This window comes from Apus apus, chromosome 3 (genome assembly GCF_020740795.1).
Source record: "Apus apus isolate bApuApu2 chromosome 3, bApuApu2.pri.cur, whole genome shotgun sequence".
Classification (NCBI taxonomy): Eukaryota; Metazoa; Chordata; class Aves; order Apodiformes; family Apodidae; genus Apus; species Apus apus.
The window spans coordinates 117,398,770-117,415,313 of record NC_067284.1 but is presented as its reverse complement, the minus strand read 5'-3'; the positions used below and the strand labels follow the sequence as shown (position 1 = coordinate 117,415,313).

Sequence of the window (16,544 nt, the reverse complement as noted above, 5' to 3'; positions counted from 1 at the left end):
AAGCAAACAGGCCGAATGGGAGAAGCTGACACTGGCTCTCAGGAGCTGCTGGCTCCTTCTCAGGGGTTTGGATCCAAAGCCAAGGTCATATTTACACTCAGATGTAGGTTGGATGGAGTTCTGGTACTGAGGTAGTGCTGTTCAGGAGACAGAAACTGTTTTCAGCTTTGCACCTGACCTGGATACTAAATGAAACTCAGTCTTGCTGGATTTGCCAAGGTTTTTTTTACCAAAACCAGCTGCATAATGACCTTCCCATATCTGCTGCTCTCAGAACATTTTCAACTACACCTTTTAATTTCCTTCCTGGCTCAGCTCTTAGAGCTCCAGGTTCCCACTGTGTTTGACAAGCCAACCCTGTGGAAGGGCATGGAACTGTTACTGTCTTCATCTGTTGCATCCTTTCAGCTCTGAACCATTCAGCACATGAAATGGGTTCAGTTTGGTTGTGGAATTGTTATCTGAGCTGGAGTAGGATACAAGGGGATTGCAGGAATGTGGGTAAATATGGGAATCCTGGGCCAGAGAGAGTCTCAGTTACTGTGGGTCAACCTTCCCCCACTGAATCAGGCTGTTTCCTGCCAGAGGAGGGTCTGCCCCAGCTGGCAGCATTTTGGGAACAAAACCTGGTGTGGAAGATTCCTTGATTTAAATGTATAAATCCTGAGTGCTGTAAATATTCCTGGTTTCTAGTGGATTTAGGCAGTAGTCATAAGAGTGAACTAGGCAAGAAGAAACCTTGTGAATTTATGTATATGCACAACTCCAATGACTTGAGTAATCCTTTCATAATGCTCATGAAATTAGGCATTTCTAAAGGGTTTGTTTCATGTCCAGCTGCACATTCACTGTGTTTACTCGTGTAGATAAACTTGGCTGGGCAGGTCACAGCATGATGGTTGTGGGAGCTGTTGTCACCGCAGCCTTCAAACCCCGTCATATCTAAACCTCATTATAATAATAGTAATTAATAGTAACAACTAATGTATAGTTATGAATGGTGCTTTTATGTAGATTTTTAATGAGTGGAGGGATGTTTTGGAAGGAACTGTAAATATCACATTTGGAGTTGAAAAGCAAGTCTGAATTTGCATGAGGTGCAATTACTGAAAGCTTGGTATCAACCCTTAGCTGTGTCTAGAAGCCTGGAAAATGTTAATTCTCCCCCCTCTCCCAACCAGATTGCAGTTTGCTACGTGAGCTCTCGGCCTCACTCTCTGAATATCAGCTCCTCTGGTCTGACATTCAGTGGCCTCCTGCTGTACCTCTGTGACTCCTTTGTTGTAGCTAGCTTTTTGAAGAAGTTTCATTTCCTTAAAGGTGAGCTGCAATGATTATTATTTTTTTTTTTTTACAGAGAATTATATTACCTGGTCTCTGGGAACCTGGGGAAAAATATATTTTGTATTGGAAGATACATGCATGTCTCTGTATATGCATGTGTTCGTTTGTCTCTATACGTCCCACCCCGTGCTTGATCACTGTGCTGCAGTGAACTGGTGTCATAGGATCATTAAGGTTGGAAGAGACCCCCGAGATGATTGATCCAACCATAATCCAACTACCACAGCCACTAAACTATATCCTGAAGCACCACATCTGACCCCTTCTTGAGCACCTCCAGGACGGTGCCTCCACCACCTCCCTGGGCAGCCTGTTCCAAGGCCTCACCACTCTTCAGTACAGAATTTTTTCCTAGTATCCAACCTAAACCTCCCTTGGCACAACTTGATCCCATTTCATCTCATCCTATTGCTGGTTACTTGGGAGAAGAGACCAACACCAGCCTCTCTACACCCTCCCTTCAGGCAGCTGTAGAGAGCAATAAGGTCTCCCCTGAGCCTTCTCTTCCTCAGACTAAACACCCCCAGGTCCCTCAGATGCTCCTGGCATGACATGCCCTCCAAACCCCTCACCAGCCTGCACACAGCAGTGCTGTAAGTTCTGCTGATGTCTAAGTGGGGAGGAATGTTGGGTTTATATCCATAACTCCTGACTTTCGGCTTGAAAGCCGAGTGTTGAAGATGTATGTATAAAGCATTTCCCCACTGTGTTCCTGCAGGTTTTGTAATTCCTGATAGCAAATGGGTGATGGACAAGCTTCCACCTACGTCTATTTCCTGTCCTCAGTAACAGAAGCTGGCTCAGTTCATATTTATTCCTAATAACCAGTTTCTCCATGTAGTCCTGGTGATGGTGGGTTGCAGTGGAGACGAGTAACTCCCATCTGTGCTGCAGGCAGGCGCAGTGCAAACTTCTTCTGGGTTGATCTGCTGCTGTTTCAGGCCCTCAGCTCTCTGGGGACTCAATTCACACCCATCCAGCTCTGTCCCTGGAGGAAATGCCCCATGGCAAGTGCCTTCTTGAGCCCTGCAGAGCTGTTGTGAGCTGCTGTGCCCTTTGCTGCAGTTCCTACAGCTTCTGGGAGGTGTGTGTAGCAACGTGCATCATTGGGACACATCTGCACACACCACTGGGGACACAGGAGTGCCAGTGTCCAGGCTCATTCTGCAGCAGTATCCACATCTTCAGCAGCCTGGAGGTTCTCCAGCAAAGCTCTCAGAGCAACTGCAAATGAAACCAGTGCTTTGGTGCTGCATTGTTTGAGTGACCAGAGCTATCAATCAGTGTCATTTTGCATAAACCAGACAATTTTCATAGCCTGTAGCACAAAGTGTATTTGATTTGGGATTTCTCCACCTCCTTGGCAGTCTACTCAAGTGCATAACCTGCCCCATGAGCATGAAACACAGAACTGTCAGTCTAGTTTCTTTTTATTATATTTCAGCTTTTTTTCTGTCTTGGGCATTCCCACTTACCAGCTCTCACTCATATTATGGAATGCTGGTGGCAATTACTTCCTCCTAATTGAGCACTTTTCTCAGAAGCCAGGAAATCATGCATGCAGGTTAAAATGGTATCAGGATACCAGGCAGGACAGTTGATCTTGTTTATTAAACTCTGGTATTTCTTGCTTTGGCATTTTGGATTTGCCTGTGTCCATAGCCATCCATCTAGCTTACCCACCTGAGAAGTGCTAAAGCTTGTGATTAATTTTAAGGACATCTTTAGACCATTTCTGCTCAGCAAAGCACAAAGAGCTCTGCCAGCATTCATGGTGATTGACTTGTGTGTTTCACTCAACAAGGTGCTGATCAGCAGGGCTAGAACAGTAATGGATGCGGGGCTTCATCTTCCTTTCTGCCAGGATCCATCACCCCCTCTTCAGACCTGAGAGTTGTATCTTTTCTTACCCTAAATAGCAGGGAATGTATTGGTAGTCCTTTCTAATAGATGAATCATAGAATCATGGAATGGTTTGGGTTGGAAGGGACCTTCAAGATCATCCAGTCCCACCCCCTGCACGGGCAGGGACACCTCCCAGCAGCCCAGGCTGCTCCAAGCCCCATCCAACCTGCCCTTCAACACTGCCAGGGATGGGGCAGCCACAGCTTCCCTGGGCAACCTGGGCCAGGGTCTCACCACCCTCACAGCCCAGAATTTCTTCCTAATGTCTAATCTAAATCTCCCCTCCTCCAGCTTAAGTGCTAGATACCTCAAGCTACACAAGATGTCCTGATGCAGAGGACACAGCTCTGCTCGGTCCTCCATGAGCGGCTTCGCAAGCCCATTTGAAACTCCTGCTGTGGAAGCGGTGGAGCTCTACATGCTCAGGGGTGGTGGGAGCTGGGTGATCAGAGGAGAAAGGGGGTACTCAGGTGGGTTCTTTTTACCTGTCTGCTCAGGTGCCACCCTGTGTGTGATCTGCCAAGACCGCAATTCCCTTCGCCAGACCGTGGTGCGGCTGGAGCTGGAGGACGAGTGGCAGTTCCGCCTGCGGGATGAGTTCCAGACTGCCAATGCCAAGGAGGACAGGCCACTGTTCTTCCTGACTGGACGACACATCTAAGTGGAAAGAGACACATTTCCTGAATGATCCCAGAGACTAATTGCCACCATCTCATTAAATGACTTTGGAGAGGCTCTGCTCTCCGAACAGAGACAGGACTGTTTTCCACTGCTTGTTAGAATGATACCAAATCAGACACGTTTCCAAACACTGAAATGACTCTTCTAATTTAACTGTCTGATGGAAGTCATACCCCATTCTTGGGAGAGATGCAGACATGACTCTGCAGGGTGGCAATCATTTTGGATCAGAAGGGAGGTCAGTGAGCGCACTTCTTGACAAAAACGTCACACGCCAGTCCACGTGCAAGAGGTTTAGAAAACTTTCTGTACATTCCAGAAACAGAAAATGTAAATTTAGGAGCAGATTTTGTTTTACAGATCTTATTTATCTAACAGTTGGCACAAGGCAACAGGAATTGTTACAGTTTTGTAGTGCACTGCCACGGATTGATCCAGGTGGGCTTTTTATATGAAGATTTGTAAAGTATATTTCTTTAATAGTGGGAACTCAGTGGGGCTCAGTTGGAGCCTTAATTTTTGGGACAGGTGCCACACTGGATAGTTTCACCATACAGGACTCCTGGGACAGAAGCATAATTATAAATCTGGTTTTATTAGCATAAAGAAGAGAGTCAAGGAAGTAGATTTTAAAATGAGATCTGAACATTTAATCCTGAAACTGAAATTATCCTGAGTAACTCAAGAGATTCAATGGTGATACTGACCTGCAAGTGACTTATTGCTTCTACAACACTGGTGGTTTCTGGTTTCTGACTGAATTGTTGCACTGGCTGCAGAGCTCAAGCTGGGCCCAGTGCACTCAAGACAGCAGATTCTCTGAAACACTCCTAATACACATTCTGGGGATATTTTCTTGCCACGGTGCTTCTAAAGGGTGATAAAACAGAGACTGCATCTCCAAGGAGATGGAGCTCTAGAAACATGTTGCAGAATAGCACCAGGCATCACGTATTTTGTATACTCTACATGTGAAGTCACAGTGGTCACAGTCTTTGTCTGGCTTTTTTGGAAATACTCTCTGAGCTGCAAACTCCATGTTTGTCTTTATAGGATCAGTGCTCACTTCACTCAGTCCAGGTGCAGGAAGGATTAGTACAGACACTGTCAGGAGACTTCTAATATTTGGGCAGCCCTTCCTTGCTGTACAGACCAGTGGGAGGATCATTGGTTTTGTGCTGATGAATGCCAGGAGGGGGCTGAGTCCATGAAATGCAGACATCAGTATGACTAGGCCAAAGAGCTCATTTAGGCTCATTTACACAACGTAAAGGTAAGTTCTGTGGGTCTGAGAGACTTAGATCCCGTTTACTAGGTGGCTGCTAGAGGTCAGTGTGTTTCCACATGTCATTGTCCTTGTTTCTGAGGGAGAATTGACTTTTTGGGAAGGAAGGTGAGCATTGTCCTGTGTAAATAGTATTACCCGTTCAGCTATCACCAGTTGATTAGTTAATTTAAACTTGTTTAAAGAAGCATGACATTGATGTCTAGTTCATAGTCTTTATCAGTAAAGTTCATGCTGCATGGACATCTGTCTTGGTGATGCACAGGACCAACAAGCACATTTTTAAGGGGATAAAAAAAGGGTTAGCTGAAAGGAGTAAATACCACTGAGGAATGCTCCGAACTGACCAAGGGGATATCCCGTGCTGCTTCATGGCCTGCAGCACAACACAGGCGAGAGGGTCATACAGGAATTCAGAAGGAAGGACAGTGGGTTGAAATCTCCTTTTCTGTACCCAAATACTTAAGCAGCTTGTACTGAGTGTCTGTTAACTCTTCTGGTGTTTTAACTTTGCAAGTCTTCAGACAACCATTTTCTGCAAGAAACTGGAAAAAGGCATAAAGTCTATAATAATAAATAAATAAATAACAAACTACATCCTTTCTTAGCATTCTCTTTTGCCACAAAGTCTTCAAAGCTTTGATGAAATGCAGCTGCTGATGGGCTGAAAGCACCACAGTCCTGAATGTTGTTTCCCCAGTAACCTTTGGCTTTGTGACCAAGTGCAATCCTTCTCCACCATGGGATATGTACATCAGAAATGTAGATGGTGAAACCTGCCTGCACAGGTCACTGTCTGATGGAGCACAACCTCTTTTAAGACCAGACATGCACTTGCTGTGTGACCACAAGGCAGTTGCTTCCCATGGTACAACTGGATGGGCTCCCAGCATGGTAGAAAAATACAGCATTTTGTTGCCAGGATGCCAACAAAGTCATGCTTCAGGACTCAGGGAGAGCTGTTCTCCAGAGCTCCATCCAAAAGTTTCTTCTTCCCTGACCTAGTTTACAAGCTAAGCCCCCGCAGAGTGTAAAGCTTCCAGGGAGAGGGACAGCCTGGGGTTCATGTCCAACTGGGACTCGGAGGTGACACAATCATCCAGATACACAACAATGAAAAATAAAAGCAAATCTCTTTGGGTGGGACTGGCATCCTGTGCTGCAACTTCCTGGTGCTGTTGCTGTTTGCCACAGGTGCACGTGTGGGGCTTTGAGCCCAGGTCCCAGCTCCACCCTTCTCTTGCCTGGCCTCTGTGGGAGGGAATTAGTGGCTTTCAGCCCCAGTGACCTGAGTGAGAAGACTTGGCCCTTGCCCATTATGTACACAAATCTTTTAAGCACTTCCTTTCTGAGTTTGGATGTGGCAAGAAGACAGAGGACTCCATCCCATGGATTGGCTTGATAAGACAGTAGCAGCCAAAATGAAAGGCATGGCCCTCATGCTTTAACAGGCTTTTCACAGCCTCTGCCTTCTCTAGTGGCTTCCATGGTCGCTGGTTTAGTCATTGGCTATTAACACCTGCAGGTAGTATTGTTAGCATGTTCTCTGGTGTGTGTCAGGGTGTGAAGTCTTTTATGATTCAGCTTCTGCAAAAGGCAGTATCTAAATATAAAGAAGGTTACTGGGAAGGTGACATCCTCTCTCCACTATCAAAGCACTCCTCATAAGCACTTAATCACTCATGTCTGGTATCTAATCATTACAGATCCTTTGAAGACTAGAGGATGTAAGGGATCCCATCCTTCCCCAGCAGGTGCCTCCCGTTGTGGTGACAGGGAACGGACACATCTCGGCTCCCAAGCAAGAGCAGCTGCTAAATATTGCTTGGGAGGGGGCTGCTTTTCAAAGGCTGTATCTGTGACACTCTGGTGAAACGTGTCACTCACACAAAGTGAAAGAGGTACACGTTAGAGACAAACAACCCCCAGAAAGGGTCAGGGTTTACAGGGTGGAAAATGGAGAGTATGGGAAGTGGGGCTATGAATGGAGGCAGCAGCACAGGGGAAGCTGAGGGGACAGGAGGGCTCCTGGCTGCAGGAGGAAGTGTTTGCTGGGACTGGTCAGGGGCTGTGAAGGAGCCAGGACTGCCAGTGCAGGGGGGTGGCAGGAGCCCCCAGCCCCAGGGGCTGCAGGGCTTGGTGGGGTCTCAAGACACCTGCTCCTGGGCTCTGGTCCCCACTGCCCTGGGCCCCCTTGCAGAAACCACCGTGCCATGGCTGCCTCCCAGAGGGGTAACACATTGCAACCACGCTCAGGAGCAGCCTGTGCTTGCATCCCCCTCCTCTGCCCCATGCTGCTGGCCCTGCCAGCACCGTCCCGTGCTCAGGACCCCGCAGCCTCCCCCTGACCCAGCCACCACCCCCCTCTGCCCTCCCACCAGATCCCGCTCTCACAGGTGGCCCCCCAACTCCCAGCAATCAGCCTTAACATTCCATCGGGGAAGCATGGCTCTGTGCTGGTGTGACACACAGTCTGTATTTGTCCCTTCTTCCTACTGCCTGGAGGATGCAGCTCTGGGAGGAAAAGGAAAGCTAGTCCCATCCCCCCTCTGCCTGCTGACTGCCTACCCCCCTTATCCCTGCTCCCGTCTTCACCTGTGGAAACACCCAACAGCTCTGGCAGTTTGCAAGTGCTTTTATAACATCCTGAGTCCCGTTTTGACAGCTCCCAACATAACCCCCGATGAGTTCTGAGGCAAAAGCCCAGCAGCCCCTTGCTGAGCCACTCCCCGGGGGCACGGGTGGGCTGCTGGGACCCACAGAGACCCCTGCCTGGGGAGAAAGAGAGGTTTCCAAGCCATTGCCACGACTTTAAGAAAGGCTTTGTAAAGCTGCTTCATCTCTCGGTGTGGTTTTGATTAAAATCCTCAAGAAAATGGAATGTTTGATCTGTATTTTCACAGCGATACAGGCAGAAGGGGATGTCTCCAGGCTTGTTACACGGCTGGTGTGTTGATTGTGCACCTAGAGTCTGAACACAGTAAGGGGTGTTATTCTGGCACTGTGTGCTGAGGTGCTATAGAAGATGTTGAGAGGCACGGTTAGCAGCAACTCAACAATTTTCTTTATACTTAGAGACAACAGGATTGATAGGAAACTGAGTTTTCACCTGTTCCTGCCCACAGGAACCAGTAGGGGTTTGGCAACAGCTGCTGGCCCACAGGGCTCTGCAGTAACCCCTGGATGAACCCTGTGCCATGTAGTACCTGTGCAGAACGTGCTTTTGCAAACACACACCACCTGGCTTTTGGTGATGGAAGGATTTCCTTCTGCTTGAACTTAATAATTCTTGCAGACACTGTTGATTTCTCTGCCATAAATCTCACAGGCCTGTCCCAACGAAGGCGGGGCAGGTTGGCAGCACTGTGGCCCAGTCTGAAATCCCCCAGTAGGCTCCTGTCTGGCTGAACACGCAGCACCTTGACTCTTAAACTCTGCAGGAGATGCAAAACAGGAGAGTCACAACGCAGCAGCTGTGGAAGGTAGATTTTCTTCTTGCTTCCTTAAATTCAGCCCTGTTTCAGCTACCAAGGTGCTATAAATTGCTATGAGTGCTTAAGAGAAAAAAGCCTCTACAAAATGAAAATAGAGAAGAGCAGTTCCAGGTGCTTTGTCCACAGCAGCTGCAGGAACCTGAACAGGCTGCAGAAAGCTGAAGTATTTGAGGCAAATGCTGCTGTCCCAGGACAGCAGAGGTGTGAGTGCATTTACAGGTATCTTACAGGATTCTTTAAGTTGAACACTTACTCTGTTAAAAATCAGATGGCATCTTATCAGTTCAGCAAAACAAAGTTCACACAAAGGTTACAGTGAGCTAACGTTACTATATTTAAATATTCTGACTACACAAGTTTTTTCCTTCTCGTGATCGAGCACTTACAAACGCCGCTCATGAAAAGAAGTTGGCTGCTGTTTACTCTGTGTCATTGAGCAATGAAGTCATTGTTTGAAACTGGCATCAAGATTGCTGTTTACATTGCATAACTGTTCTGTGAAACTTGTTGCTGCAGGATCCCTACGGGCTGAGCAGGAGCCCAAAGCCTGTTGTGAAGTGCTTGTGAACTGTGAGTCTGAGAGCATCTTGCATTGTCAGCTCCTGGGCCCCACCTGTGTCTGGTGGAAACCACCAGGTGGAAGTACCAGCAAAGTGGTGAAGTCCTGAGAATGGGGGTGGGAAGAGAGGCAGGAAAAAGCAGCTGCTGGGGCAGTGGGGGAGCAGTGGGAAGGAGGAGGAGCGACAGCCTGGCTGTGCTGGCAAGGCAGCACAGGAGGTGGGAAGGGGAGCAGGAGCTGGGCATGGCAGCACTGGGAAAAGGCTGGGAGCCACTGTCCTTATTAATGAAAATTATGGAGAAAGTACTTTCTTATGTCTGGTTATTATTCCATCTCTCCATGCCTTGATCAGCAGTGTTTGGTGGGAGCCACCCTTAGGGTCCCAGCCTATCGGATGCATTGATCCAGGAGCAGCAGTTGTTGGGTTCATGGACAGAGGGAATGCTGGTACTTGTTAGTGCTTCCTGGTGAAAGGAGAAAGGTTTTCAAGTTGGTGGGTGCAGGATATGACCAAGGCTTCAGAAATACAGTGTGCTGGGAAAGACAGATGGCTACTTCTTGAAGAATGTTATAACTAAACATTTTGCAGTGTATGATTCAAGCAGTACTTCTGATAGATTGTTATACTTACCCAGCACAGCTTGAAAGAAAATGCAACAGCAGAAATGGGTGGGACAGTGGAAAATTACTCCAAAACCCACTGGTTGCTATCTTTTAGGTGTAGTGAATGGAGCTTTCAGCAGAAGCAGGAATGCCACTCAGTTCATGAGGTGTGTGGCATTTCTCTGCTCAGCTGAGACGAGAAGACTGGAATTGCATTTCCTTCCCTGAAATTGTTCCAAAAAGAAAATGTGATCTGTCAGATAGCTCATAAATGGGGTTCTGTGCTTGCAGTCCTACCATTTGGTGTGCAACAGAAATGAGTAACTTGAGCACCTTGGTAGCTGAGGGGCTGTGCTGTTTTCTCTGGGAAGGGTCAGCCTGGAGCCTGGGAGTGACTTGTCTCTTGGGCTACCTCACTTTCTGTGCTCCTAAAGTGAAACGTGAAAGAGTCTCAGCATCAGTCCTTCTGACAATCAGGTCTCTTCCAGACGCCTTCCAAGTCAGTGTCCTGTGACCCTAACCCACCCAGCAGGTGGGAGGTCCCTCGGGGGTTGGCACCAGTGGGCCAGAGTGGCAGTCCCACGGGCAGGAGGCAGCAGGAGGGATGCTGAGGGCAGCCCAGTGGGCTCCCACAGGCCCAGTGGGTCACTGGAGTGAGCCCAGAGGGTGTTGCCTGCCCCTGATGCCTGTGCTGGGAGGCAGACTGACCTTCCCTTTGCCGTGTCAGGCATTGGCAGCAGTTTGGCAGCTGTGTCAGTTCTGTTCCCATCACTCCCAAAGCTCCAGACAACTCCAGGCAGCAGGGAGCTTCCTCCTCACCTGGAAGGCTCTGCTCTCCCTGAGAGCCAAGAGTTACTTGTTTCAGGAAGCTGCACCAGACTTGAACAAACCCTGCACCTTGCAGTGTGGGCTCAGGAAGATGACAGCTAAGCACAGCTGGTGCTGCTGTTGAAAACAAGTGTCAGCCCCCAGCCTGTGCCACGGGGGTACCCTGATCCCCAGGCTGGCAGTGCCTGGGGGTGCCAGCCCCCCAGGAGGGCTGCCACCTTTACTGCTCTCTGTCTGCACCTGCTGCCAAGCCCACAGACACCCCAGGGGTGACAGGCCCTGTGCCAGCAGCCAGCTCGTTCTCCACTCACTGCTGCATCTCCAAAGTTTTAGTTTTCCATCACTTCTTTATTTTCCTGCCTACTCAATTTGCATATATCTTAAGGTTAAAGACCAGAGCTGGGCATGTTTGTTCATTTCATGATGATGACCAGCTCAGAGCTAAGGCCAGGACTGCCCTGCAGTGGTGTCCTATAAATAGCAAATATATTTTGCTATATAACTCAGGGAAAGATTTAGAAGCCTTAGCTTGAATCAGAGATGTTATCAGCAGGGTTCAGCTTTTTTGAGAGCAATTGTGTTTCACCAGCTGCTGCAGCCACGTGCCTTACAGGCCCAGGAATCATGAATATTAAAACTCAAGCTAAAGGTTGTGAATTGGAAAGTAGATCATAGCTGTGCAGGAGTGGTCACGTCAGGCACAAAGCCTTCCCTAGGGCTGCTCTTGGAGACAAAGCTGCCATTCCTGCCAGCTGCCAGAGGCTACATAGGGTGAGAGCCATAGGAATTGGATTCTGCACTCTGGTATGAGCCCAACAGCAACAGGAGAGTAAAAGCAACAAATAGAAAGAAATCAGCCCTTGTCAGTCTTGATTGCAGAGGGTAACAGGAAAGATGTGCTGCTTTCACATCCAGGCAGTCATGGATGTGGAGCTGTGTGGCTGTGCAGAGTGGCAGAGCAAGATGTTGACATGAAGAACCTGTCTTCAAAAGAAGATTAAACCATTAAAATCTGAACTAAATAGGGTTAATGATGGTGATAAAATGTTGGCAGTGAAAATTCCTTATATTTTGTTCATGGAATTTATAACTCAGCAAATTGTCTGACCATAAAAATAGTCTGAAAGTAAGGATACTGACTCAAGTGACTTTGTGTTTGTCAGCCTCTAGTTTTTCACTGAACCTTATGACTTAATTAGGACACTTGAGGAGTCAGTTGCAAGGAAAGTGTGCTCTGGTTTACTGAGCTCAGGTTTCTTGCTCTGACTGTGCTTCCAAGAACTTCAGCAGGTAAAATTAGCAAGCAAACACGATAGCTGGCAAATTATATTCTCTGGAGCTTTGCTGTCAAGAGCTAAAACGTGAAGGAAGCATTTTTGTATATGGCCAAAATCAAGAGTGGTTGTAGCAGCCAGTGCAAAGAATGGGGGAGAATTATCGGCTCAGGATGTCGTCTGAGGAGGAAGACCAGCCAGAGACCCCAACTGGCTCCCCCTGGTCTTGGGTAAGAGCTTATGCCCTAAGGTTGCATAAATAATACTTGAAGGTCTAGCAAGTAACAAGCTGTGCTCTGTGATCTTAGACAGAGCTGAGTGTCTTCAGCTTCTTCAGTCTTCTGTTGAAGTTTGTGTTCCACCAATGGTTTGATGGCCTGGTCTGGTTCTACCTGTCAGCATTGAGAAAAGATTGAACGGGGAAAACTTTCTGTTGCTTCTGCTGTGTGTGTCAGATGCCCTAAGGAAACCTGGCTGCTTCTGCACTGCTGGTTTCACTGGGCTGTGTAAAGCAGCTCTGCTGAAAGACACCCTTCAGGTGTGTGGGAGGGAAACGGGCGTAAACAACAGCGTAAGTGTGTGCTCTGAAGGTCTGCGTGAAGAAAAGAGCCAGTGGGACCCCTGCTACAAACACAGAAACGTCTTGCCATGATTTCTGCAGTGAGATGGGAGCTGCCTTGGTGTCAGACAATCTGCACTGTTGGCCCATGAGCAGTGGCTGGGGGTTGCTGGGGTGTGAGACCCGGGCGTGGGGGCCTCCTGCTGCTGGAGAGGCTGCGGGTCAGCACGGTGTTCTGGTGGGCTCTGGTGGAAAGGCAGAAGTTGTCTTCACTCCAAAGGGAACAGCTCTGCTGAATGGTCTGGGAATTCTCCCAGGTTTCAGGGGAAGAGCAAGGGGGTACAACCAAGGCTTTACATTACTGAAAAAAACAAAACAAGGAAAACACATTGAAGCGATTAGAACACAATTATGTCTTTAACTTAGTGTTTATGGTTTTCTTTGATAATCTTAGATCTCTGTATCTTTTTATAGACATGCAGATCTGTGTTTTTTTCCAGAAATGTCCGTGTTTGAAATGGCTTTGCAGTGTTTGTGGTCAGGCACCAATGTGTGTGTGAGCACGGGGCAGAGGTTTCCTGCAGCTGCCCAAGGACTTATCAGAGGCTATTGCTTTTTGAACATTGGTTTAGCTAATGATAGGAATGTGGACTCAAAATAGTCTCATCTTCAGAGGAACACACAGGGAGGATGAGCAGGAGCACCAGTTGTTCTCACTCTCAGGACACAGGTTTCCTGGCTGCAGTATTTGTGCATTGGTGAATGTCTATTTTTGAAGAGTAGGAAGATAATTTATATATATATTTCTGTTTATATATATTCTGTTTCCACTGAAAATCCCCTACAGACTGAGCAGAAAGGGGTCTGGCTGTGGAGAGATGGGTATTGAATAGTTAGCAGATGGTTTCAGTGCTAAGGAATGTCTAAATTACACTCAAATCAACCAAGCTCTGAGTATGAACAAAGAAGGCAGGGATTTATTTTTAATTTTTTTTTAAACCTCAAACATCAGTGGGTTTCTGGCTATCAGTTCTATTAAAAATTGAGATGTGCCACACACCACTGCATTTGGATGATGTCTACTTTAGCTTAGGTTTCCTTCTGGAAATTTCCTTCACAGATAAGTCTCTGAAATTGCCAAGGGAAATGCTAGATCCCATTGCTCCGTGGGAGCTGCAACAAACGTGTAAGTTTTATTAAAAGTTAAATAAACAGTGTTATTCAGCATATAAAGCATATTGGGTTTCTGACAGAGATAGATGTGCTAAAGATCATTTGAAACTGTTGCTATTGGCCTTTGCGAGTTGCTGACTCTGGGCTTCTGCTGAGGACTTGGGAAAAGAAGGACCATTTGCCTCCAGAGATGCACTGAGGGGCTTCTGCATGTCAGGAGACTGCACAGAGAAAATGGAGGTCCTTGGAGAGGATGAGAGAATACATCTATCTGAGAATGCCAAAAGCTCCTAACAAAGAGCTCTTTGATAAAAAGGCTCCCTAGGTATGCAGAGATAAATGTGTGAGCCCTGGGCTTTGAAATGGAGCGTGTGATTAAAAAATTACATCCTTCCAGAAGCCAACATTTGTTTTTGTAAGCATCTAGACCTCAAAACGCTTCCTCTGATTTACCATGATGTTGCAAGAGGACCACACAAATATGATGCAGACACCACTTATGGGAGGTAGCTCTGCTCTGAGATCCCAGCTCAAGGCCTTCACGTTCAGAGGAGTTTCTACAAATTTCACCTGAACCAGCAGGTCTGAGCATCTGTAAAAACCCCCCCCCTGAGCCACTTGTACTGGGTGCCCAAAGGACATGGGCACACTTGAGAACTGCAACCCTGGTTTCCCTTTAAAGTTAAAAACCCTGAAACTTATCTTGTGAGATCCTCTGGGAGAAGCCTTCTAGAAATGCAAAGCCTTGCAGCAACCAGGTTGCCACCTGCTGTCAGTGCTGCAGCTGCAGGGGATGCTGCCAAGGGAGGGGAACTGGTTAGGTCCTCAAGGGCCAGTTCCTACCAGCTTCTGTCCAGTCCCAGGGCAAACCACTGGGTCACTGGTAAAACACTGTAACTCCCCCGGGGCTGCAGGCAGTCCTGGATTTACCAAATTCCAGTGGGGGGCAATAGTTTAATTAGCATCAGTTTCTTTGGGAAGCCAAAAACATCTGTGTGTCTCTGACTGTGAGACCTTTCCTGCCTGACAGCTGTTCCCTTGTCTCAGAGGGGCAGAGCAGGCAGAGCCCAGCGGCTGCTCCGGCCCCGCTGCTGCTGCCCGGGCTCAGACCTCTCCCCGTGTTGCTCCCCTGAGCCCCCAGAGCACGTCTCTGGAGACCGAGTCCTTTTGCAGTTTATTTAGAGCAGGCTGCAGGAGGTCAGCAAGCTTTCTGTGTCTGGAGATCATGTCTCAGAGAGCCCTGTCTTAATATAGATGTGAAAGTTCAGCCCAGTCCACGGGGACGAAGGGCTGCGAGGGCAGAACGCGGCAGGCAGGCAGCAGCCAGGCTGCCAGCTGCTTTGCCCCCAGTAATGCTTCAACAGCACTTCTGCTGCTGCTGTAAATGCAGACGGAGTGTGGCCTTCTGTTTCCAGCTCTCCTCCTCCTTGAAGTGGGCTGGGAAAGCTGAATCTGACCTGGAGCAGGAGTTTGCACCGTGTCGAGGCCGCAGCCCGAGGACGGGTCAGCCCAGAGGGCAGCTCCAGCCCTCACTGAGCTAAGCAAAACCTGCACTGAGGTCTGGGCTGCAAGTGCAAAACACTCCTACAAGTGGAGCACATAAGAAAAACCCAGTCCACACAGGCAAAAAACATAGAATCAAACATAGAATCACAGAATCACCAAGGCTGGAAAAGACCTTTAAGATCATCACACCTTCAAGAACCAGGGCTGCCTTAAAATCTGAGACTTCTGCAAGCAGTGGTAGATACTTGTTTCCTGCTGCCCGCTTCCACCAGTCTGCATTAAAAAAATTATCAAGCTCTTACCAGTCATGGCAAAGATCAGAACTTTTTTCCATTTGAAGTCCTCTGTCTCTGGGCACTGACAGGGCACACTGCCCACAGCCCAAGCCCCCCGAGCCTGTTGGGATGCAACAAGGGTCAGAAACAAGGCACATCCCATCTGGGGTTGCACTTCAGGAAACCAGGAGGAAGTGACTCTGGGACCACCTCCAGAACTAATTTCCTCTCTTTTGGTACCAGCAGGCACCCTCACAGGAAAACAGGCCCCCATTTTTCTGAGCGATTACCCTGTAATGTCATAAACATGAATGCAGAAAGAAAAATAAGTTCCTGAAACCATTTCTTGTTTAACCTGTGGTCTTAATTGTTCCAGCTGAAGCTGGTACCTCTAGTGGCATCTTCACGGCCAGTCCTGAGCTCTCTGTCCACCTGCCCACTGCCTGTTGTTGCTGGATGGGGATGGTTTCCCAGCAAAGCTGGCAGCAGAGTCCCAGTCAGCTGTGCTGAGCCCCTGTGCTTTGTGTCCTGTAGGGGCCTGACACTCCTCTGGTGAGCAGGAATCCTGTGTGCGTGCCCATGAGTTTTGTTTAGGCTTCACCCACCAAAGGAGAAAATCAAGTAAAAAACGTTAAAAGTATATATTTTTAATAAAGCCTCTGGGGAGAGGAGAATTCAGCGTCTTAGAAAACTGCGTAGCACTGCCATGTTGCTCAGGGGCAAGAGTCACAAGCCTGTTAATCCCTCAGCAGCACCACTTGGAAGTTACAGCTCTTTAGATCTTCAACAAGTGGCAAGCTGTGATTTTTATCTTTGCAGTCTCCCAGGAAGGTCACAATCAAAACCCCAGGGCACAGCAGAAAAGAGCAATAATTCACTCAGACACAGCAGGTACTGTGTGAGAGGCACTACTACCAGGCAATGGACACATGTCCATTCACAAGGAATTCTCCATCCTTCCTTCTGGAAGACTGAGAAGAAAACACTCAGTGGAGGGATTGGTTTCTATATTCTATATTCTCTTGCCCTCTCTTCCTATTTTTTTTTTTTTTTTTCCC

The 16,544-nt window shown here is 47.9% G+C and overlaps 2 protein-coding genes across 5 annotated transcripts in view; both read left to right on the top strand.

Moving 5' to 3' along the window:
* The window catches only part of GREB1 (growth regulating estrogen receptor binding 1), a 55,260-nt gene extending 49,492 nt beyond the window's left edge, over positions 1-5,768 (top strand). Inside the window, exons 31-32 of the mRNA XM_051615589.1 lie at positions 1,182-1,320; positions 3,747-5,768. Of these exons, the coding sequence (XP_051471549.1) occupies positions 1,182-1,320; positions 3,747-3,910 (303 nt within the window). The 3' untranslated portion in view covers positions 3,911-5,768. The remainder of the gene's footprint in view (positions 1-1,181; positions 1,321-3,746) is intronic.
* A 6,221-nt stretch (positions 5,769-11,989) lies between these two features.
* LPIN1 (lipin 1) overlaps positions 11,990-16,544 on the top strand; it is a 70,404-nt gene continuing 65,849 nt past the window's right edge. For all 4 annotated transcript variants that reach the window (XM_051616314.1, XM_051616315.1, XM_051616312.1 and 1 more), the window contains exon 1: positions 11,990-12,203. In XM_051616314.1, coding sequence (XP_051472274.1) covers positions 12,123-12,203 — 81 coding nt within the window. In that variant the 5' untranslated portion in view covers positions 11,990-12,122. The remainder of the gene's footprint in view (positions 12,204-16,544) is intronic.